The sequence below is a fragment of the Leptodactylus fuscus genome, chromosome 2 (genome assembly GCF_031893055.1).
Source record: "Leptodactylus fuscus isolate aLepFus1 chromosome 2, aLepFus1.hap2, whole genome shotgun sequence".
NCBI classification, from domain to species: Eukaryota; Metazoa; Chordata; class Amphibia; order Anura; family Leptodactylidae; genus Leptodactylus; species Leptodactylus fuscus.
Window position 1 is genome coordinate 257,808,030 of NC_134266.1, and position 24,962 is coordinate 257,832,991.

The window sequence follows — 24,962 nt, forward strand, 5'->3', positions numbered from 1 at the left end:
GCAGTTTTTTTCTGCAGTGTTTCTGCAATGTGTAGCCTTAGCCTTAAGGCCGGGGCCCCATGTAACGTGGTACCTGCAAAATGGATGGGATTCTGGCTCATCCCATGCACACAGTGCAGAAAAATATCTGTTGCAATTGCAGAAACGGTCATGTTTTATAAATCGCAATATGTCAATTATAGCGACGGAGACACTCATGTTTTTCATATAGGTAGAACTGAAGCAGAAAGTCTGCAGAGGAAACGTCATGTGTCCTGAGGACGTGAAAGGTCCTCTTTAAAGGGGTCCTATCATTAAAATGTTTTTTTTTTCTGGCTAACACGTCAGAATAACCTTAAGAAAGACAATTCTTCTCCTACCATTAGATGTCTTCTCCACGCCGCCGTTTGGTAGAAGTCCTGGTTTTCTTTGGTATGCAAATGAGTTCTCTTGCAGCACTGGGGGCGGGCCCAATGCTGCGAGAGAATTCTCCAGCGATGCCTCTATCTTCTTATGGAACGCCCTCTACCTGCGTATTCTTCCGGGGCTGGGGGTCAAACTTTTATGCATGCGCAGTCGACTCTGCCATCGGGCCTTGGGCAAAGCTAACTGCACATGCCCGCAGCCATTTTCCTGTGGCCGCTTACCCCAGCTTACTGTGTAAGCAGCCACAAGAAAACGGCTGCTTACACCAGGCTGGCATGGCCCAATGGCAGAGCCGACTGCGCATTTGTAGAAGTTTGACCTCCAGTGCTGTGAGAGAACTCATTTGCATACAGACGATAACCGGGATTTCTACTGAACGGCGGCGCGGAGAAGACATCTAAAGGTAGGAGAAGAATATTCTTTCTTAAGGCGATTCCTACGTGTTCGAGAATAAATGTCGTTTTAATGATAGGATCCCTTTAAAGAAGTTTTCTGTTCCTCATGTCATTAATGTGTGTTTCTCTTGGCATTACCTATATATGTAGCACATACTGTCCTCACACTGCCTGAGCATATCGGAGCTGCTGCCAAACAGAAAAATATTGTGACTCCAAATATGAGATTCTCAAGGACTGAGATGGTAGAATGCTAATAAATATATATACAGTATATATATATATATATATATATATACAGTATATATATATATATATATATACATATATATATATATATATATATATATATATATATATACACACACACATATACATCAATATGCTTTTACATTGTATATAGAACAGCAGCCCACTCCTCTTACTATACCCTCAAGCACTTAGTAGAGCCTCTCCGTATAAATATTTAACCGTAATGCTATACATAGAGATGAGCACAGTGACTAGTACCGAGCCGGGTTCGACCTGAATATTCCAAATTGTTTGTTTTTCTTATGAAATCGAACACATGAAGATCTGTCTTGGGCAAACTAAAATGGTCCGACAGCTGCTTTTACCACCAAGAGTAAAGAAATTTCCCCCGTATGTGCCGCTATTTTTATTTTTTTTTTTTAATGTAGATTGTGAGCCCCATATAGGAATCACAATGTGCATTTATTTCCCTATCAGCATGTCTTTGTAGAATGGGAGGAAATCCATGTAAACACAGGGAGAACATACAAACTCCTTACAGATGTTGTCCTTGGAGGGATTCGAACCCAGGACTCCAGTGTTGCAAGGAATCAGTGCTAACCACTGAGCCATCGTGTTGCCCCCTCCTGTGATCTGTAATAATGTTATAGCTCTGCAGTATGAAAACACAAGACTCCACCCAAGCACCGAGACGTATTTAATATCTAAATAACGCCATATACAATTCCTTACAATAATATCATATAATAGTGACATGTGGTTGAGGTATAAAATCTAGTAAATTCTATGTATTTACAACATGTGATAAACCTCTACTGATTCTTAAGAAACAAAGCGGCTCCGCACTGGATCCAGCGGTCCTGGTTTCCACCACACGGCAAATCTATATTGGTGACCACACGATCCCGCTCTGCACTGGTGTATACAGGTAAGGATATACACTCTCCCGGGGAGTAGATGCCAATGGATTGCTATGAAAAAAAACAAAAACAATCATAAAGAGTTAGATGTGCAGATACAGCAAACTTTAACTTTACATGGTATGTCAATGGCCTAAAATGCAAAAAAAAAACTAATTTTTTTTAAATATAATTTATATAGCGGGTTGTCCGTTCTCTCCCTTGGATGCCACCCTTGCCCCATTTTCAAGACAAAAAGAGGCAAAAATGACAATAAAAGCAACGTCAAGCAGTCAATAAATGATCCCCGTTCCCGTTATTCAACCAACGTCTCATCATCCTTTAGGATGACAACAGAGGAGAAAGTGTGAACCATAGGGTGGTCTAACAAATCCATATAACAGAACCCCAAAAAATGGATGCCCAGAGATCAATGTAAAAGAAAAAAAAAAAATTAAAAAAATTTACGGATCCGTTTTTTTCCATTTTATTTGTATTTGATGGACACAAATGTATGGTATGCTACATTTTTGTGTACCAATTTATTTTTCTCAATGATCTCAATGTAAATGGGTGATCCTACATTTGACTCCGTTAAATGGATCTGATGTGGATTCCAATGGATGTCAGTACAACGGCACGTAGAGTACTCGGCACGTATCAAAAATATATATAAATATTCCTAAATGTTTCCATAGAAACAGTAAAGTCAGACAAATACAGCGAAGTGAACGTATCAGCCGCCAAAGAATTCCTCCGTACCTGTGAAATCCAGGCCATGTAACAAGGGGGCACCACTGATACACTCGGAGAGTCGTGCTGGTTTTCGGAAAGACGGTTTCCATCAAAACTGCATCCCTCCAGCTGTAATCCGCTTATCTAAGAAAGGAAACACATGAGATGCTCGGCTGCAGATTTGTGTCTTAATGGTCGGCGATATTTACGTGACTGGTAGAGTGGCAGCGAGGCACACATGTACATAACAGGAAGGCCAGGAATGTAGCGGGATGTGCGAGAAGAGGAAACACAACTTCAAAACAAACACCTCGAAAATTCCTTATTGTCGTCCTCCAGTTCACTGGAATTCGCAAACGAGATAAAGATATGTCAGAAATGTCACACCCCGGCAGGTGGTGTAGTACTGAGGCGAGGCTGCCGAAATCTGACTTCTAGATTAGCATGGCCTTTCTTGAAGAGAACAATATTACGGGTTATGGATTTTAAGGACACGTTGAGCCAGGGTTTTTATACTGACTGCCAGACTGGAGTCGGGAAGGATTTTTTTCCCCTGAAATGGGGCAATTGGCATGAGCCTCATGGGGATTTTTGCCTTCCTCTGGATCAACACTGCAGGGGATTGTAGGGTTATACTTTGGACTTGGACTGATTTCTTCATCCAACCTCATCTACTATGTAACTATGTACTGTCAGGGCTCCGAGGACCCTACCTATAAAGCATAGTGCAGAACACTGTCAGGGCTCCTAGGAACCTATCTATAAAACATAGTGTATAACACTGTCAGGGCTCCTAGGAACATATCTATAAAACATAGCGTATAACACTGTCAGGGCTCCTAGGAACCTATCTATAAAACATAGTGTATAACACTGTCAGGACTCCTAGGAACCTATCTATAAAACATAGTGTAGAACACTGTCAGGGCTCCTAGGAACGTATCTATAAAACATAGTGTAGAGCACTGTCAGGGCTCCTAGGAACCTATCTATAAAACAGTGTAGAACACTGTCAGGACTCCTAGGAACCTATCTATAAAACATAATGTATAACACTGTCAGGACTCCTAGGAACCTATCTATAAAACAGTGTAGAACACTGTCAGGGCTCCTAGGAACCTATCTATAAAACAGTGTAGAACACTGTAGGGGATTGTAGGGTTATAGGTTGGACTTGATGGACTGATGTCTTTATCCAACCTCATCTACTATGTAACTATGGCTTGGAATAACATACAGGATACATTTCTTACATGTCCATTAAAGGATTAAAACACTGGGGGAATTTATTAAGACTGGTGTTATCTGCTTTAGTCTTAGTCCATGATCCCCAGGCACACTAGAATTTTAGTTTTAGTTTTCTAGGCTAAAAACCATATCCTAAAGATAGGACAATAATATCAAATCTACTGGGGTCTGAATCCACTGACCAGCACCCATTAGCGGGTGTGTGTACTACACCCAACACAAGGCCGCAATCAGAAAGCATATCCACTCTATGCGAGAATATGGTAATAATCAAGAAAAGAATGAACTACAAGGAAGAAGAAATAAGTAGGAAGGAGACAGCCATATTACTTTTCTGATCTCACATCTTAACCTCCCGCCTCCTGCTATTATGAATATTTAATATCATGTTATACATATACGATATTATAAATGGCGCTCATAACTCTCCCCGTATAATGAGACAACTACAAAGCGCGGTATACTCGGGAGTGACCGGGCGCTGGTGGGTAAGCGGAATCCTCCATTTGCAACTGTTTCCAGCCGTGATAACGGAGGATGAATGGATTTCATTAGTTACAATGCGGTGCTAATAGATTGTCACACGTGCACTGGAGTCCACTTAATAGAACGGCGTCAGAATAATGGCGGGGTTAAAGACACCTCAATGAGAAGCCATTATCATTCATCAACTTCCTTTAATTATACTCTAATTGTTCTGCTTATAAATTCAGCTATTCAACGTGAAGGCGAGCCGTAATGGAACAACGTCGCTAAACACAATGTGGTGTGTCGGAACAATGCTGAGTCCAGCCACAAATGAGGCCAAAATAAATAATATCACATGGCGGGGAATATTACACCCAGCGCAGAACAATGGAGGAGCAGGAGAAATGATGTGCACTCTGGGGCTCTGGTTTCCATCGATTGCTCTTATGGCTCTGCCGTTTAGGAATTATGATCCCTTTCGCCCCTTATGTGTCATTGACGTCATAGGAGAGGTGATGTCCGAGTAATGGGTGTGCTGTCCTGAAGAAAAGTCCCCCTAGAAATTTTACAGGATGCAATCTGCAGAAATAATGTCCCTGGAATACCCCGCAGACGGAGCGGACGTTCGTTCCAGACAGGTTCCTGCCTTTGTGAGCCAGCATCAGACGGTGATGAAGTGGTGCATGCAGTTTTTAGATGGGATGACTTCTACTATGGCCTTCATTTCTGACCCAAACTACTACTGACCTTGTACCCCTTGTATAGGTACAATAATGCAGGGATCGTAAAGGGGTTGTCCAAGGAGTTTACCTTAAAGGGTCATGTTGGGTCAATTTGGAACACTAAATATCCACAGGACCTTATAGACAGGGGGGTCTATTGTCCCAAATCGTTTTTTAATTTATTTATTTTTTTAATTCACCCGTGCCCGCATTTTAAAAATATCTTTATACTTACTTAGAGAGAAGACTGACTAGTCTCATCGGACTCATCTCTGGTGCTCCCGGCGCCTGTACAGTAAGGCTGAGGACATACACCCCAGCTTCATTGTGCAAGTGCCGGAGGTACGAGTCGTGTACACTAAAGCCAAGGTCTATAGTGAAGAACCGGCTTCACTGTACAAGTGCTAGTGGTATGGCGCATGCGCACTGACATTGAGGGGTACTCCTCTGGCTTCAGTAATGCATACAGCAGCAGGGGGAGTATCAAGCTTTTTTATTTTTATTGTGGGCATAGGTGTCTTTATTACGGGGCATTTTGAGATACTAAACCCCTGGACCAAAAGGGCCTGTGGAAGGTATACTGTCCCTGACAAACTCCCTTTAATTCATTCAGCGGATTCTTCGTGATGGAACCAGCGGTTCCAACACCTCCTGATCTTAAAGTTAAGGATCTGCGTTATGGAACTATAGTAAAAGCAGCCCCCATAGTGCAGGTAAATTACCTATGAGATCAAACAAGAACGAAGATAGAAGAGTGACCCGGTGGTCGGTAGCTGGCTCTGATCATTAAATGCAATTAGTCAGAACAGAATTTGTACCTGATGTATGTATGGTAGACTTTCAACTTATGTTGTAGTCTACCTGATGGACGAAGTCTTAAAGGGGTTGTCCCATCTCAAGGATCCTATCTATACTGCTAGCTCATGTGGATTTAAGACTTTTCCTAAATACATTGCTTCATCAAAACTGCCTTGTTTGGCCGCTATCTGAGATTATTCACTTCATTGTTTACACTGCGTTTCCTTAATCAGGAACCTGGGAATGGTCTTATCTCTCCGCCCAGGACAAGTGACGTAGCTCCCTGCTCTCAGGAGGGGAGGGGAGCTGAGTACTCGGGAACAGCTTGTATTTCTGAGCTGTTTATCTTTCAGTTATCAGGTCAGCTAATTGAATTTTGCTGATAAGGGCTGAGACAGGGAGTCTGTTACCTCTGTATGTTAACACAAACCTAAAATGGAGTTTATTGTAAGCTGACTCTTGGTCCTGTAGCATGTAAGTTTGGGATTGTCATCACCTATCAAATCCAGCTCTGCCATATCAGCTTCATATTGTGCATCTTTCAGTGATACTGTACTAATTTATTTACAACCATCCCGCATTACTGACTGCAAACATGTACTGCTATGGAGAGAGATAGCGGATCTGGCTTTGTCTGGGAGACAGCAAGTGAAACCCCACCCACCAATTCACCGAGGAAACCAGGAAGTGAACAAAGCATACAAGATGGTGAACAGGAGAATTGGGAATACCCCTTTACTTGGTATACATTCTATGTCCACAGGAGATATAAGTCCAAGGAGACATCCACCTAGATAAATCACTGCTGCAGACATATCTGGACTGTCATGGAAAGTTCTGCAGCCTGTCTGAGCTGCCATACACAGAGCCCCTGATCTATACAAATGTATAAGGAAGCAACTACAGACATTTCCAGTGCTGGAGCTTACTACAGTGTAATTCTGAATGGCGGCAGACAGCAGCCATATCCGGTGATCCTGCGGGTTGTTAATTTAATTGCCGACTTATCCCGAGGTCGCATGTACTGTGTGCAAATGATGCCAAGTAACACAGAAAACACAACAGGCTGTGTGACTAATGGGGGGAACGCGGGACAGGTAAATCATAGCCAAGCTTAACGCCATTTTTTTTTCTTCATGTCAGTTTATTATATAAGAACCAAAGTGAATACCAATGAAGAGGACGCGCGGCCTGAATGTAACATTTTCATCACCTTGTAAGACGTTTATTGTGTGTTTTATTACCTTGACTTGGAGCTTCGCATCGTGAATCCTCCCTTTCCAAGATGCTACAAATCTCAGGTTATCCATGGAGCAGTTCATTGTTCTAGGGGGATATAAAACATTAAAAGGTAAACATGGCGGAGAGCGCATCTAGCGGCATTATGGGCTTTCTGCAGACAAGGACAGCATCAACTTCCAGGAATTTCTAAAGCACAGATCTAGTGTAAAGTGCAGAGAAAGACAGCGAGGCTTCTAGGAGACATGGCCATAAATATCAATAAGAGGAGGAATATACCATGTCTATACGGGGACACAGCAGCTAAGGAAGATCTAAGGAGATCACTGTGTGAGAGCAGAGTTATCAGGACTCTTATTATCTCTCCTAGGAGTCCTGATGGGATTTACTCTTTATTTAGAAGCCCTGGAACATATAACCCTATATATCACAGAGTTCAGCTTCTCTCCTGTATCATATAACCCTATATAATGTATCACAGAGCTCAGCTTCTCTCTTATATCCCTATATATCACAGAGCTCAGCTTCTCTCCTCTATCATATATCTATATATCACAGAGCTCAGCTTCTCTCCTCTACCATATAACCCTATATATCACAGAGCTCAGCTTCTCTCCTCTTTCATATAACCCTATATATCACAGAGCTCAGCTTCTCTCTTATATCCCTATATATCACAGAGCTCAGCTTCTCTCCTCTATCATATATCTATATATCACAGAGCTCAGCTTCTCTCCTCTACCATATAACCCTTCACAGAGCTCAGCTTCTCTCCTCTATCATATAACCTATATATCACAGAGCTCAGCTTCTCTCCTCTATCATATAACCTATATATCACAGAGCTCAGCTTCTCTCCTCTATCATATAACCTATATATCACAGAGCTCAGCTTCTCTCCTCTATCATATAACCCTATATATCACAGAGCTCAGCTTCTCTCCTCTATCATATAACCCTTCACAGAGCTCAGCTTCTCTCCTCTATCATATTACCCTATATATCACAGAGCTCAGCTTCTCTCCTCTATCATATAACCCTATATATCACAGAGCTCAGCTTCTCTCCTCTATCATATAACCCTATATATCACAGAGCTCAGCTTCTCTCCTCTATCATATAATTCTATATATCACAGAGCTCAGCTTCTCTCCTCTATCATATAACCTATATATCACAGAGCTCAGCTTCTCTCCTATATAACCCTATATATCACAGAACTCAGTTTCTCTCCTCTATCATATAACCCTATATATCACAGAGCTCAGCTTCTCTCCTCTATCATATAACCCTATATATCACAGAGCTCAGCTTCTCTCTTCTATCACATAACCTATATATCATAGAGATCAGCTTTTCTCCTCTATCAAATAAACATATTATATCATGTAGCTATGTTTGGAGTCTTTGTTGGCAGTCTTGGCAAGTTTAAGAAGATGTATAATGCTTCAGGAAGTTCCATACTTCCCTTCATAACTAGGGAAAACACAACAGAACCGGATTGGACCATATTATAAGTCAATGGGATCCCTGGTTGCCAATGACATGTGTTATGAGACGGATCGGCCCAATTATTTTGGTTTATGGAAAGCATTGGACAGAATTATCAAAGCATGAAGAAAGGAGAGGTACAGGAATTGCCTCCATCAACCAATGAAATTGCTGTTTAAGGGCTAGTTCACACGTGGGCAAAGGGGAGGTTTTTGACAGCGGAATTCGCTTCAAAAACCTCTCCTTTAACATGGTGGTCTATGTAGACCACTAGCTTTTTTTTTCCTCCTAGCGTTTTCCGCCTGAAGAAGCAACATGACCTTTCTTCAGGCGGAAAACGCCTGAAGAATTGCATAGAAGTGAATGGGAGGCGAAAACCGCGCGGTAAAAAAACGCGCGGTTTTTTGCACACAAAACCGCGCGGTTTTTTGCAAAAAACCGCGCGGTTTTCGCCTGCAGTTTCTATAGCACATATAGGAAAAAAAACCCCTAGCGAAAACCGCTAGCGAAAACCGCGTCAAAAACCTCGTCAAAAACCGCGTGGAATGCAAAAAACAGCGTCAAAAAAACTCCTCGAGGTTTTTTACCTCGCACAAATAAGCTAGGCGGTTTTCACGTGTGAACTGACCCTTAATTTTAATTTTAGGTTATTTCAGAACCCTTACCTCGCTGTTTCCTGACGTAGAGCATTAAGGAATGTGTCCGGATGGAAGAGCTCCGACAAATCCAGGGTATCTGAGAGCAGCGTCTGCTTCTCGGCTTTCTCCACCCAATTCTGTTTAATAAAACAAAATAACAAAAAAAAAGTGAAAGCAAAAATTAAGCTTAAACTGCACAAATAGGAGATACCTCACATGCAACATAGGACGCATCTATACAGTTGTACAGACAGGTATAGAGTGTTATATAACTTATATCAACTCCATTATATATGGTATCACAATTAATTCATTTTTCTCCATTTATCAGGCTCTTTACCTCCCACTTCCGCAGCTAAACTGACATTCACTCTGAAATGTCTGCTCAATCTGTCTTAGTCAACCAAGACAGGCTGTAGCCCACAAAGTATGGAGAATGAAAGACGCAGAAGCTAATGGTAAGTTTTCTATGTTACCCCAATTGTGTTCTCTCATCAATACTGCTCAGTGTTCTGGAATTTAAGGCTGAATGTCCATAGACCTCTGAATTATGGGGATATTGGTCTAAATAGGAGGACTGGGGTGAGTCTATCAACCCAGCCCTGCAAGTAGATAAGTTAGGGTCACCAGACTGTGTTGCCTTCTTGAGAAATGGTGCCTCCATTGCCAAGACATTGCTGTTTTTGGCAATAAGCAAATTAGCTCTGTGGAACATCCATCAAAAAAAACAGGATACGTCCTCTCATTGGTCACTTCAATACCCAATACAAGTAAGTAAAGAGTTAAACATGGACAACGCTTCTTTGCATTAGGACCCAGAATCGTCTACGTTCCACCACATCTGCCGGGACTTTTATCAAGTCACACTTGTCAATCGCATTGTACAATAGCATCAAATAAATTCTCCAGTAACGTCTTCGCAAAGCAAAAATCATAAAATATATCCGCGCTGTGTGGGACAAGTCATTGTAAATGCTAATAGAGACGAGAGCCGGCTGCATTAATTGCAGTACAAACGCCGTCTCCGGAGAGGTCTCGCACATAAACCGGGAAGATTGATCGCTGTCAAAATAGCATAAAGCTATCTCCTCAGCGATCTGTCAAAACAGCGATCAGAGCGCGCCAGTAATTAACAGCTCACAAGGGATGGGAACTATTTTAAGTCCAAGAGCGCAGAATTTCACCTCGGGTTTTGTTGTGAAATTAATTGCTTGCCGGTCTGATTTTAGATCCCAGTGACGCGGGTACGATCAGAGCTTGTTTACATGGCGGCGTCTCTGCTCCGTGCTGCATCAGATCCAGCGCAGGGTGGTGAGAATCTGTAATATGGGAATGCTTTCTATCTATTCCTTTGCGGAGATCCAAACCAAAGTATACGGAACAGACAAAGACTGCAGGTACAGATGTAGCAAACTTGAACTTGACTTTCTGAACCATTGAAATGGTTAATAGTCTTTGCCACAGTGTTGTTAATGAGTTAAAGGGGTTCTCTGGGCCCCTTGGCAATTTTCATAGTGATGACCTAACCTCAGCAGAGGCCATCAGTACCAGTGTTCTGGCCGTGTCCCCTGGCTGGAAGCTGAAGACAACGTCCACTGAAAAGCGAAGTGCCAGGGTACTCCAACTTTGCAAAGCCAAACTACAACGGATGGTGTTTTCTACTGCTATCACCTGTAGACAGTCGGAACAGTGGGTCAGTGCAGGCTCCTGGTTTCAGTGCACCGGCAACCAGTCGCGCGCCGCGCTCCGGATTAGGCCCAAACGAATGGGCCTAGATGGGAGGGAGTGTCTTCAGGCGGATGTTGCAAGTCAAATCCACCTGATAGAATGAGCAGGTCGCTTCTTTTTTCTGGGAGCCGGAACAATCGGCTCCCGGAACAAAGAACTAACCGGCTCCCACTGATTTCAATGGGAGCCATCTTTTTGCTTTTTGGATTTTATGGTGGATACGGCCTCAAAAACCCAGAGTGAACTTACCCTTAGATAGTGTTGACTTATTGTGAGTAGCGAGAATTGTTTCAGTTTTTGGTTCTCCGAAGTAGTCGTGTTATTATTAGGCAGGGTTCACACTAATGTTATTTAATGTCCATAGCTCTCATTTGTCACAGGGTGTACATCTGCAGGTCTGTTTTTTTACTTTTCTGGCTTTGTGGAGGACTTTTTCTTCTGTTACAAAAGTAAACAAACGTGACAGAAGAAAGTGTCCACCATGTTGTTTACATTAGAGTCAATGGGAGTAGACACAGACAGAGGGGGATCTGTGTCCGCTACAATGTTACAGGTGACGGATGACAGCAACGGACATTAATAACGGTGGTGTGAACGTAGCTTTACAATCTGGGTTCTCTTCTGATCTTAATATAAGTGGAGGGCCAGGGCAGGTGTGGGCAAAATAAAAAACAGACACACACCTTTCCTCACCTCTCCATGCTGTCCAGACTTCGTGGGCTTTAGCAGCCTCTTCCAACATCTACTCCAATGTTATACATCCCAGGGTCATGTTGAGGTCATATGGGTGTGAAGAGACCCCAGAGTAGTACGGTTTATGGGTAACAAACTGAACCAGTTTGTTCATCACTGATTCTGAGGATAGGATGCTGTGAGAGAAATCTCCAGCGCCGCCTCCATCTTCTTCAGGAACGCCCTCTCCCTGAGTCTTCTTCTGTCCTGGGTTTCAATCTTCTAGGCCTCGGACAGAGCAGACTGCGCATGCCTGGGCCACAAGTAAAATGTCCGCTTACACAGTAAGCGGCCATTTTCTTGTGGCCACTTACACAGTAAGCTGGTGTAAGCGGCCATTTTCTTGTGGCCACTTACACAGTAAGCTGGTGTAAGCGGCCATTTTCTTGTGGCCGCAGGCATGCGCAGTCTGCTCTGAAGTTTGAACCCAGCTCCGGAAGAAGAACCACAGAGAAGCCGTTCCAGAAGAGGATGGAGGCGGCGCTGGCGAGTTCTCTCGTAGCATTGGGGCCCGCCCCCAGTTCTGCAAGAGAACTCATTTGCATACAGACAAAAACCAGTATTTCTACTGAACAGCGGCGCGGAGAAGACATCTAAAGGTAGGAGAAGAATAGTCTATTCCTACATATGATTGAGAAAAAAATGTGATTTTAATGATAGAATCCCTTTAAGGGCTAGTTCACACGTGAACTGCCCGCGCGGGTTTTGACACAGAGAGAGACGCGGCGAGCCGCGTCTCTCTCTTGTCAAAACCCGCCCGCCGCGACCATCGCTGTCGCGGCTTAACCCTCTGCTGTCGGCTCAAATGAATGAGCCGACATAGGAGGGAGCTGCGGGGGGCGGAAGCCGCGCGACTGAGACAGCACGGCTTCCGCCTGAAGAAAGGACATGTCCTTTCTTTTCTCCGCTAGCAGCAGCTCGCCGCTAGCGGAGAACAGAAGCCCGGCGGTCTCCATAGACCACCATTATAAGGGGAGGTTTTGGACGCGAAATCCGCTGTCAAAAACCTCCCCTTATACTCACGTGTGAACTAGCCCTAAGTGTCCCAGTGCAACCCTCTACAAACCCGCCCCTGTGCCCGAGCCTTTACACCAAATATCTCACTTCCTCAGATGTTTGTCTCCTCCATTTTCTGAACGAATTAACCTTGAGTGATGTTAAATGATGAAGTAGACTTGTATCCGATTAATTCATTCATCCCCAGGTAATTCATCCTGAACATCAAACCAAATGTGACAGCAGGATCCCGGTCCCAACTGAGCCCCGCGCACTACATATTAATGATGAGCGGAGAGAAATATTCCCAATGAAGACAAACACTGAACTACAGTACATAACATAGAATAACGGTGCAAACAGAACTGTAGACTGCTCGACTGGCCACCATCATGTAGAGGACGATGAGTAGCACTTGGCTTTGCAAAATGTGTGTCGGGGTTGTGCAAATCTAAAAAAAAATGACTGCCTAGTTCCAAAAACACTGCCACACCTTTCTACAGGTTGTGTCTGTTACTGCAGTTCAACTCTACTAAAATAATCGGGGCAGGTTTGCAATACCAGATATAACCTGTGGACAGATGTGGCCCAGTTTTTGGAAGACAGCAGCCATACTTTTCCTTTAAAAACCTCTTTAATAACATGGATGGAAATTTCTATGGTATTTCCTATTGGGAACAATTTAAGACTTGTAAGGGGCGCGGGTTGCGGAAGCGAACGCAAGGGGACTTAGTGGAAGGGGGGCGGGGAGTGCCGGACAGGGTGGATGGGGGGGAAGAGGGGCTGGTGGGTGCCTTGAGAGGGGGGGCCAGGAAGGGAGGGCCAGGGGCCCACGGGAGGGGAGGAGGGTGCGGGGGCCGTGAGAGGGGAGGTTGGGGGTTGGCACGCGGGCAGGGGGCCCGGGCGGCCACGAGATACGGGTGGGGGGCCGCTGAGGGAAATGGCGCCTGTGAAGGGGGGGCCCCAGGATGGGACGTTGGGGGCCAGAGGCACGCGACACAGAAGAGGAGCCGGGGGCGACAACAGAAGCAGGGCCATAGGCGCGGTGACGGGAGGGGGTAGATGCGCGGGTGACAGGGGGGAAGGCAGGAGCAGGCGGTAGCTAGAAAAGCCACGCGACCCGGCGAGGGCCAAGGGAGGTGGGGGCACACGGCGGATCGTAACCAACATGACTTGGCTAAATAGAAGCGGCTCAGCGCCAACGCCAACCCGCAGACGAAGTCGCGGGCAGATGCTAGTATTTCAATAAAAATACAGACCATAACTTGCAATAGTAAATCCTTGTTGAATTCATAAAAATCCAATTCTGAGGTTTTATTTGGAAACCAGTGATGACCAGTATGGTACCTTCTTAAAGAGACCTATCCTTATACCTGGTCATCAATATATGATTAATGGTGGTCTGACATCTGGCACCCATACAGATCAGCTGGTTGAAAAAATTACAATGTTCAGGTGAGCTCTGCAGCCTCTTTAAGGAATACCAAGCACAGCGTTGTGCACAGTATATGGGGCTGTGCTTGGTATTGCAGATCATCCCCATTCATTTAAAGGGGTTATCTAGCTTACAAAAATTATCTGCAAATACACCCACAAAAAAATCCTCACTGTTCCCTTGTGCACCCTTTGCTTGGCTTTATTTTACTTGCTGTTCCTTGCATCATTGTTATTAATATCCAGTGAATCTATGAAAGACTACATTTCCCACGATTCATCTCTTACTGTCTGTGTACCCCTCCCTTCTCCAGTCACCCCTCCAATTATATCCCAGGTAAGAAATCTCTCCCACATCGGATATCGCATGCTGCTGTTTTAACTGCACGCATCCCCCCCCCCCTTATCCCCCAGGATCAGCAAACACAGACTGAGAGCAGGCAGATGAATCATGGGAAATGTAGTTTGTCCACAGATTCACTGCATTTAAATAACAGGTATACAAGGAGCAGTAAGTAAAATAAAGCCAAGCAAAGGGTGTACAAGGGAACAGTGAGGATTTAGCACTGCTGTGGATGTATTTGCAGATACTACACAGTCCAGTCCTATTAATGTGACCAGCGCCTACTTTTGACGTCAACATTATATAACCAATTCCAGAAGGCACGTGTCATCAGCCATCTGGGTGCACTCATCATTGTGGAAGGCACGATCGAGCAACACAAGTATGCATCTATCCTTGCAGACCATGTTCACCCCTACATGCGAAATGTTTTTCCTCAGGATGATGGCATCTACCAGCAGGACAATGCGAGGTATCATAAAGCTCGCAGTGTATGTGTGTGGTTCGAGGAGCACCAGGATGAGTTTACCGTATTCCCTTGGCCAGCAAATTCCCCGGACTTGAACCCAATCGAGAATCTGTGGGACCACCTCGATCGGGTTGTTCGTGCCATGGATGCTCAACCACGTAACCTAGCGCAGCTGGCCACGGCACTGGAGTCGGCATGGCTCAACATCCCAGTGATCATCATCACAACATCCCCTCTCTTCCTGCACGTCTCGCAGCGGTCCGCTCTGACAAAGGGGGTTATTCTGGATTTTGACAGGTGGTCACATTAATGTGACTGGACTGTGTATTTGGAAGCTGGATAACCCCTATAAATGGGACTGAGCTGCTGCTGTATCATGTATACAATGAACAGGATATCATCGGTACATGAAAGAGGTCACAGCATGTCTGAGCACTGCTACCTCTTCAAAAAGATGATCTATGGATTCCCATGGTGTCAGACCCCCACAAACCTATCCTAAGGACCTATCCTTTCTGCTCAATCCACTCCTAGCTTTGGCTCAAAAAATTGCAGCAAAATCTGAACCAAAAAAAAGCTGCTATTCTGCAACGTGGGGCTGTAGCCGTAAGATACTGTAAGCAGACATCCCGCTTTAAGGATGCTTTTAGTGAAATAACACAGTTTCTGGTTATGCGGCTACTTTTGCTTCTTTATCCTTGAACTATTTCTTACCACAACAGTCTATTGATTTCCTCCACACATCTGCTTCTTCCCGACTCTTTTTTTAGCACATTTATTTGAAGGAATAAAATGCGAGTTCAACAAGGAATTATCTCAGATTTTTGCAGTCTCTGGAGCTGCACGGCAGGTTGTAGCAAATAAGATGTATGACTCCAGCGCTAGCACTGCAGCCTTTTCTGTGACGGTGAAGGTACGATGCTGGAGATGTAACACAAGAACGCTATAAACATGTCAGTGTGCGGTAAGATTTGTCATTTGTAAGGACTTGCCTTTACCACAACTGTACACAGCCGGCGAATGAAATGCTGTGCTCCGACTGTTCTAGTTTAATGATGTGAGCCTTTTAATCATATCCAGTATGGAGACTCATGTGTTTACAGGAAAGACAGAACTCCATTACTGGCTACTAGGACGCGCTATAAAAATGGGCTGAATGCAGAGGGAAAGATTCCAGTGTTTGTGTGACACTGTACACACTTATCAAATTCTGGTAACTAGATGGATTCTTAATGACATGAGATACCTCAAGACATTCTTTATTGACCAACCTCAGAGACAGAACTGGAAGCTTCCGGGCCCCTGGTACCAAATCTATACCAAGAACCCAATATCAAATATATGCCATTTAAAATACTGGTCCTGGTGTGACAGCGGGACCCTTCATCGGGTACTGTACATGCTAGGTACAGGGTCTCCTTCATTTCGCAGATTGAAAGGCTCCTTCTACAGGTAGGTTTTCATTCTAGGTACAAAGGTCTCTTCATGAGTCATGTTTACATTATTGGTACAGAGGACCCTTCGGCAGGTGGATTTAAAGTCTAGGTACAGAGACCCCTTCATTACGTAGGTTTACATCCTAAGCACAAGGGACCCTTCATCAGCCAATATTACGTTCTAGGCACAAGGGACCCTTCATCAGGTAGGTTTACATTCTAGGCACAGGGGACCCTCCATCAGGTAGGTTTACATCCTAGGCACAGGGGACCCTTCATCGGGTAGGTTTACATCCTAGGCACAGGGTACCCTTCATCGGGTAGGTTTACATCCTAGGCACAGGGTACCCTTCATCGGGTAGGTTTACATCCTAGGCACAGGGGACCCTTCATCGGGTAGGTTTACATTCTAGGCACAGAGGACCCTTCATTGGGTAGGTTTACATCCTAGGCACAGGGGACCCTTCATCAGGTAGGTTTACATTCTAGGCACAGGGGACCCTCCATCGGGTAGGTTTACATCCTAGGCACAGGGGACCCTTCATCGGGTAGGTTTACATTCTAGGCACAGGGTACCCTTCATCTGGTAGGTTTACATCCTAGGCACAGGGGACCCTTCATCGGGTAGGTTTACATTCTAGGCACAGGGTACCCTTCATCTGGTAGGTTTACATCCTAGGCACAGGGGACCCTTCATCGGGTAGGTTTACATTCTAGGCACAGGGTACCCTTCATCTGGTAGGTTTACATCCTAGGCACAGGGGACCCTTCATCGGGTAGGTTTACATTCTAGGCACAGGGTACCCTAAATTAGGTAGGTTTACATTCTAGGCACAGAGGACCCTTCATCAGTCAGGATTACGTTCTAGGCACAGGATACCCTTCATCAGGTAGGTTTACATTCTAGGCACAAGGATCCCTTCATTAGTCAGGACTATGTTCTAGGTAAATGGGACCCTTCATCAGGTAGGTTTACATTCTAGGTACATGGGACCCTTCATTAGTCAGCATTACGTTCTAGGTAAAGTAAAATAGCTATGGTGCTGCACTCAATGAAGGATTAGTGGTACACTTGTAGTAGCGTTCACCAACCCTGTTACCATGTATAAGACCACAGCACACACTGAAGGTCATATTATTGCAAACGTAACAGTTTATTGAAGTTCACATTAGAAGACATGAGGTCATCCACGACGAGTTAGAGATAAATAAAAAAATAAATCCTCAGATCCATTAAGCAACATTTCGGTCTGGATCTGAGGATTTTTTGTGTTTCTCTCTAATTCATGGTAGAAGACCTCAGGCTACATGTCTTCTAATGTGAACTTTAATAAACTTTGATACATTTGCAATAATACGGCCTGCAATGTGTACTGTAGTTTTGCTATGAATCCAAGGTAAAGAGACCGCTTCATCAGGCAGGTTCTACATTCTAGGCGGTGTCAGGGTCTGGGGTTACTAGGTGGGGTGGCATAGACACAAAAGTCCAGTTTCTTTACGCCAAAACAAAGGTAGAGTTTTTCATTCAAAAAGGTAGTGCAGCAACAAAAGGAAACAATACAAAAATAAATCCCTGCCTGGCTACGCTCTAACTGAACATAGAATAGGTTACCTCAACTAGAATAACAGAAATCCCCCAAAAAACAGTAGAATCATTCAGGACACAGCTCCAAAAAATATGACCTCTCTGTTTGCTCTCCAGCCAAGCTCTGCCAAAGTGTTGCTGCTGGAGCTGGCTTCTTAAGCCTCCCTTGATGAGCAGACTCTCTGCAGCTGAGTCGCTGCCGGAACATCCCCAAAGTGTGGACTGGAGGGGGGTGGAATGACAGGTCCCACTATCAATCCTACCTATCATTCCTAAAAATCCAGCCCAGTACTGAGCATTTACCAAAATGCTCAACAGACAAAAGTTGTCTGCTGAGAACAAACATTCCTGGAGTTTTCTCATCTCACCCACCTGAGTAGTCTGGGTGAGATGTACACCGCCTCCGTTACCTGACCAGCTATCGGCTTACAGCAGGTTTATACTCTAGGTAAAGAGACCCCTTAAGCAGGCGGATTTACATGCCAGGTACAGAGACCCCTTCCTCATCAGTTTTACATTCCAGGTACAGAGGCCCCTTCATCAGGCAGGTTTATGCTGTAAGTGAAGAGACCCCTTAATCAGGCGGATATACATCCCAGTTAAAGAGGCCCCTTCCTTAGTTTTACATTCCGGGTACACAGACCACCTTCATCAGTTTATATTCTAGACAGAAACACCTTCATTCAATGGGTTTACATATTAGGTATAGAGATCCCTTCATCAGGTAGGTTTACATTCTAGGTACAGAGACCCCTTCATCAGACAGGTATACACTGTAGGTACAGAGACCTCATTAGCAGTTGTATTTACATTACACGTACAGAGACCCCTTCATCAGGCATGTTTACATTTTAGATACAAAAGTCTCTTCCTCAGGTAGATTTCCATTCTAGGCAGAGGTCCCTTCATCAGATGGGGTTACATTCTAGGTACAGAGACCCCGTCACCAGGCAGAGGCTACATGCTAGTTACAGCGGCCACTTCGTTAGACAGGTTTACATTCCCATTAGGCACCAGGGTTATGACTCACAACACATAGAGAACCCTGACACAGTTACGAGCTTGTGGATTTTATCCAAACTTATACCTCATGGTTACTAATATCATTTTTTTGCAGCCAGGCCCTGTCCTGGTATCTGACATTGCTGCTATTAGTGGGGTGCATGTATAGGAGGTGCTGGACAGCCCGACTGGTTGAAAAGATGGCACCATCAATAGGTTGTAAACTGGCGCTATGCGTCTCACGTTATCATGCGACTGGTACCTAATAGAAGATTTATTTGTGTGCATTTGAAATGCTGCCATCCAGCCCCACCCATGGATTGTAGGTGGGTGAGTGGTTGCCTTATCAGCATTCTGCACCTCGCTATCTTCACCGTTGGGCCTGTCTACATCCTGCATGGTTTCATCTGATTTTAGGAAAGTGTGGCTTTTTTTTCTTTAGGGATATCACTATTAACCCACTAGACATCGAGGGAAGTGATCACTAACCACTAGCCAGCCGAAGGCTTCAAAATAAAATAATTATACAATACTAGCCTCTGCTTGCGACTTAGTCTGCATATTGTTGGCATCGATGATCCGCCTATAGTCAGCAAATTGCTACCGTAGATGGTTCGCCTACTCCGGCGTTTCAGCAGCTCTTAAGCTGTTCTGCTGCTGAGCTTGTTCCTCACGCTGTGACTGTGATTGTTCCGGCATCTCAGCAGCTCACTGGGAAGCCATATAATGAGTGTGTTGTTGGTGTTGATAATCCGCCTGTTCCGGCGTCTCGACAGCGGTCAAGCTGGCCTACCGCTAAACTCATTCCTCGCACAGTGCCAATGATTGTTCCGGCATCTCAGGAGCTCGCTGGGACGCCATATAATGAGCGTGTTGTTGGCGTCAATGATCCGCCTGCTCGGGCATTTCGGCAGTTATCAATCTGGCCTGCCACTGAACTCGTTGCTCGTGCTGTGCCCATGATTGTTCCAGCATCTCAGCCACTCGCTGGGATGCCATATAATGAGCATGTTGTTGGTGCCGATGATCCCCCTCAGCTCCGCCTGAGGAGAACTCTGTGACTTCTGGTTTCCTTCATAGCTGTCATTGTTTTAGAATTTTGCAACAAATTAGATTTTCTTTTTCCCGGCATGTTTAAAAGTAGCAAACTGCCAATTTGGATTAAAGATATTTTCTCATCCAGTGTGTCAGCATGTTGCCTGGAGCAGATCAGATAATATGTAAATGTATGTACAGAATGGAGTGAGGGTTAGCTGAGTGTTTACACAGAGAGATAACAGACCTGGGACCTGAGATAAGCTGTTGCAAGAGCAGTGTAATATAGTATGTGAACATAAATTCATAACAGTCGTGAAGTCATGTCATTGGAATAAAAAGTAGCCTATGTTTTAATTGAGGTTACAAAGCATCTATGTGCCAGATTTCATTCAAACCCGTTCAGCTGTTTTTGCGTGATTGAGGAACAAACATCCAAACACACAAACTTTCACATTTAGTAGGATAGGATAGGATGGTCTGTTGCCTATTTACGCTCATAGGAATTCATCCAGAGGAGCTTTGCTGTTCCTGTCTGACCAAGGCATTTATGAAGGAGATTGAGTCTATGCCTTGGTTGGACTGTGGAAAAATAGAGTCAGAGTCGGTAGTTTGTCCTATGAACTCCACAGACCTAGACAGCGGAGAAATTATTATTAACCCACTAGACACCCAGGGACATGATTAGATTGGCCTGACCATACCAATATACAAGCTACATAAGTGGTATTTTAATATATATAATACATGTGTTTTCAGCATATGATGTCCTCCTGTGCTTCCGAAATGTAAATATTCACTTTAATGTAGAATATTTTCTGTATCGAGGTACGTGGACTAATATAACAGCTCTCCGTAAACGGCACAAACCTAATGACTGAGGCTCTTCTCAAAGTGAATGTAACAAGGCACTTAATCTAATATCCGCCACTGACTTTCCTTCCATTCGTGCTATGCCCAGCTAACATTGATTTTATATAAATCTAAAGCACATCTTGACACAGTCCAGGTGAACACAGCTATAAATAGGGAGTGAATCATGGGAAAATCGCATATTTGTAAGATATTTCTCCACCATGCATTAAGTATTTATAATACAAAATGGAAAAAACAAACTCAAGTCACCGTTTAATGCTGCGGCCAAGTTTTATGACGCAGAAATCACAACAAAACAGAACTCGTCTTATTATCTCTGGAACTGGACTGGAGATGGTCCTGATAATATCACTGCCCCCAAGCAACAAAAATCAATGGGAAATATAGTGTATGGCCTAGATATAAAAAGATGGGTTGTCGGAAAGACGGATTACTGCAACTATATTACTCTCCATATGGCAATATGGTAGAGTACTGTATGGTAGGCGTACCAATAGTTAAGTAGGCAGACTTGCCCTTTAGGACTCTAGAAAATTTACTTGTCGCTAAGAAAGGGTGAACCTCTAAAGATTTGTTTAGTTTAAAGGGGTATTCCCATAACCCTTGTTCTGCAGCCTGCAGGCTTTGTGCTCTGTTCACTTCCTGGTTTTCACGGCACATTGGTGGGCGGGGTTTCACTTGCTCTGCTATCTGCTATGTTTGCAGTCAGTAATGAGGGATTGGTTGTAAATGCATTACCAAAGTATAAAGCTAATGTAGAGGCTAATGTAGCAGAGCTGGATTTGAGTCAGTTTGCATTACATACAGGGGTAACGGACTCCTTAGCTCAGCCCTTATCAGCCAAATTCAATTAAACCGGCTAACAAGTGGAAAAGCTGAAGATAGACAGATCAGAAATGTCGCTGCTCTCACCTCCCCCCTCCCCTATCTGAGGCGCTCCATTATCATAAACAGCTCAGAGATGCTGCCAAGCACTCAGCCCCTCCCTCCCCTCTGAGAGCAGGGAGCTATGTCACTTGAGAACTGAGCAGATAAGCCCCGTGGCTATAGAAACGCAGTGTAAACAATGAAGTGAATAAATTAAGATAGTGGCCAAACAAAGCAGTTTTGATAAAGCAATGTATTTAGGAAAAGTCTTAAATCCACATAAACTAGCAATATAGATAGGATCCTTGTTATGGGACAACCCATTTAAGGTTCGGATTGTTCGGCCCAAAGGTTGGCATCAAACTGGATAAGCTCAGAAGGAACTGAAATGTAAATGTTTATACTCTGGGGTCTCCTCAGACATCAGAGTATAATAGGTGGAGGCCCAGGTGAGGTAATATTCACCTTCCCTCACCTCTCCTGGTGCTCCTCGCGGTATCCTTGGCTCTCTTCTAGGTTTCTGGTGATGTCATGCACCCAGGGTCACGGCTGAGGCTGATGGGGCCTTAGTGGTCACATGGTGTGTGCTGACCATAATGAGTTCATAGCACAGGTCTCAGAGTTCCACAAGACAGGGGATAAGTGTGCAATGGGGTTCAGGTCTGATTTGATCAGGAGTATGGGGGACTGAATGTCCTCCTAAAGCCTACTTGTGAATGGAGCACCAGTGTGAATACATGATCAGAGCTCCATTCTCTTCAATGGCAGCCTCGACTGTAATCTCACCTCCCAGCCCCACAGACGTGAATGGAGCCTCAATCACTCAAGTGTACTGGCGCTCCGTTCACAAGGAGGCTTTTGAGCACCCTAATCACTGGGGAACCACTCTGACCCCCAACGATTGGACACTTATCCCTTGCCTTGTACATAGGGAATGTGTCCATAACGACACAACCTCTTTAACAAATGGAGATTTTTAGATTAGCACAGTCTGTGCCACTTTTTGCTATTAGAACAACAGTTTGTATGCATCTCACAAAAAAATTGAACTCTTCCCCTAAAAACCAAAACATATTTCTCTAACAGGACTGACTGTCAGTAAAAACCATGTAAGAAGTGCACACTCATAGATCAAACTACTCTACTGCAAAAAAACAAAAACAAAAAAAAAACAGACAAAATAAGATTATTGGCAATGAAAGAGATAACTATACAGTGTCTTTAATGTTGCAGCCATCACAGGCTCACACAGTGCAGATATTCTCCCTACCTCACTCCTATGATTTATATCACTATCTGCACATATATGGTTAAATCTGCCTAAACTTTGTTCTGCTTTTCCTACTCCAATGAATCTCTAATCTTGTTTGCAAGTTTTGTTGCTATGTAAGAAAATTGAGTACAGTAATTGCTTTGGATTATGCAGTAATAAATAACACATCCACCCCCTAGCTTAACTAATCACTAACAATGCCTCTTTTTCCTGCCCACAGTATCTCATCCTACTAATATTATAAATGTGAAAGTTTGTGTGTTTGGATGTTTGTTATAAATGTGAAAGTTTGTGTGTTTGGATGTTTGTTCCTCAATCACACAAAAACGGCTGAACGGGTTTAGATGAAATTTGGCACAGATAGTTTGTAACCTCAATTAACACATAGGCTACTCTTTATCCCAGTAAATGACATGGTTTCAGGACTGTTATGAATTTATGTTCACATACCATATTACACTGCTCTTGCAGAAGCTTATCTCAGGTTCTGATAAAGCCAGGTCTGTTATCTCTCTATGTAAACACTCAGCTAACTCTCAGTCCATTCTGTACATGCATTGGCATATTATCTGACACTGACACACTGGATGGGAAAACACTTTTAAACCAAATCGGCAGTTTTTAAACATGCCAGGAAAAAGATAATCTAATTTGTGGCAAAATTCCAAAACAACAAGAGCTATGAAGGAAGCCAGAAGTCACAGAGTTCTCCTCAAGCAGATCTCAGGGGGATCATCGATGCCAACAACACACTCATTATATGGCATCCCAGCGAGTTGCTGAGATGCTGCAACAATCACAGGCACAATGTGAGGAACAAATTCAGCAGCAGGGCAGTATTTAAATACTTGGTTGAGCCCGGCTCAAAATAAAGCGGTTCGTCCATCTGTAATAAATATATACTAAGAAATTCATCCTCTTCCATTAGGAGAACCTTCTTCCATCATCCTATAGTAAGGTGTTTACTTTCAGTGTTTTGTTACTCCTTCTTATTATAATCTTACAGAATATGTGAATCCTGTTAGGACTCAGTACTGTACTGTATATATGGAAAGCTCTTCGCATTTCTTTTTATATACTTAACAATGGTGCATCTTTAAAATGATTTTATCTGTCCCTTGTATCTGGCTGAAAGCACATCTGTGATGTTAGATACGGTTCTAGGACTTTAAGCTTGACATTATCTAGAAATTGTGGCAAGGTCTAATGAAGTAGTGTGTCACTAGGGTCTCATTCTCCTTGTGCTCTCCTCCGCATTAAGAAAGAAACTCAAGTGATAAAACAAAGATGTGACATCCACAATGAAGAGGAGGATAAGAGAACGTGTAACAAAGCGAGAACGGAGTCCTAAGTCATTCTGTGGAAGGTCTCATTCTATTCACCCAGCTTTTATTTCGTAAAAATGGGTTCCTCAACTGGATAGCCTTCCTCCATACGTACTGGGGTATAAAGACGACACGTAGGATAGTCCGCTCCTTGACAGCTCCATCTGTTTTAGCTCAGATTTGGTTAAGGACTCAAATTTTTTATTAAACAAATTCAACACAATATTGCAAAACCCTCCGGCTACAATTCACAATGTACATATAAATGTACATGTCATAAAAGAATAACATATTGAAGGTATACAGCAGCAACATATGGTAGGAATAAGCGATGGGGGGGATTCCTACCATACATCTCTGGTATATCTTATGTTCTGTTTTATAAACGGCTCCTTTAGATCACAAAGCTACAATAGCGAATCCTTCTTCAATTTGATGCTGGGTTGGAGAACCCCATCATCTGCACCACTAGCTAAATGACTATTATAGGATTGGCACAGTTGTTTTTTTTTTTTTTAATCTATCCAAAAATACCAGCCGGGATAAAAAAACAAAAACAAAAGGGGGCATG

General features: G+C 43.7%; 1 protein-coding gene across 2 annotated transcripts in view; it reads right to left on the reverse strand.

Annotated features, from left to right (window-relative positions):
• Window positions 1–1,787: 1,787 nt before the first annotated feature.
• Window positions 1,788–24,962, reverse strand: part of DYNC2H1 (dynein cytoplasmic 2 heavy chain 1) — a 302,024-nt gene continuing 278,849 nt past the window's right edge. For both annotated transcript variants that reach the window (XM_075266159.1, XM_075266158.1), the window contains 4 exons: window positions 9,318–9,427; window positions 7,167–7,248; window positions 2,714–2,830; window positions 1,788–2,023 (listed from right to left, as the gene is read on the reverse strand). In XM_075266159.1, coding sequence (XP_075122260.1) covers window positions 1,865–2,023; window positions 2,714–2,830; window positions 7,167–7,248; window positions 9,318–9,427 — 468 coding nt within the window. In that variant the 3' untranslated portion in view covers window positions 1,788–1,864. The remainder of the gene's footprint in view (window positions 2,024–2,713; window positions 2,831–7,166; window positions 7,249–9,317; window positions 9,428–24,962) is intronic.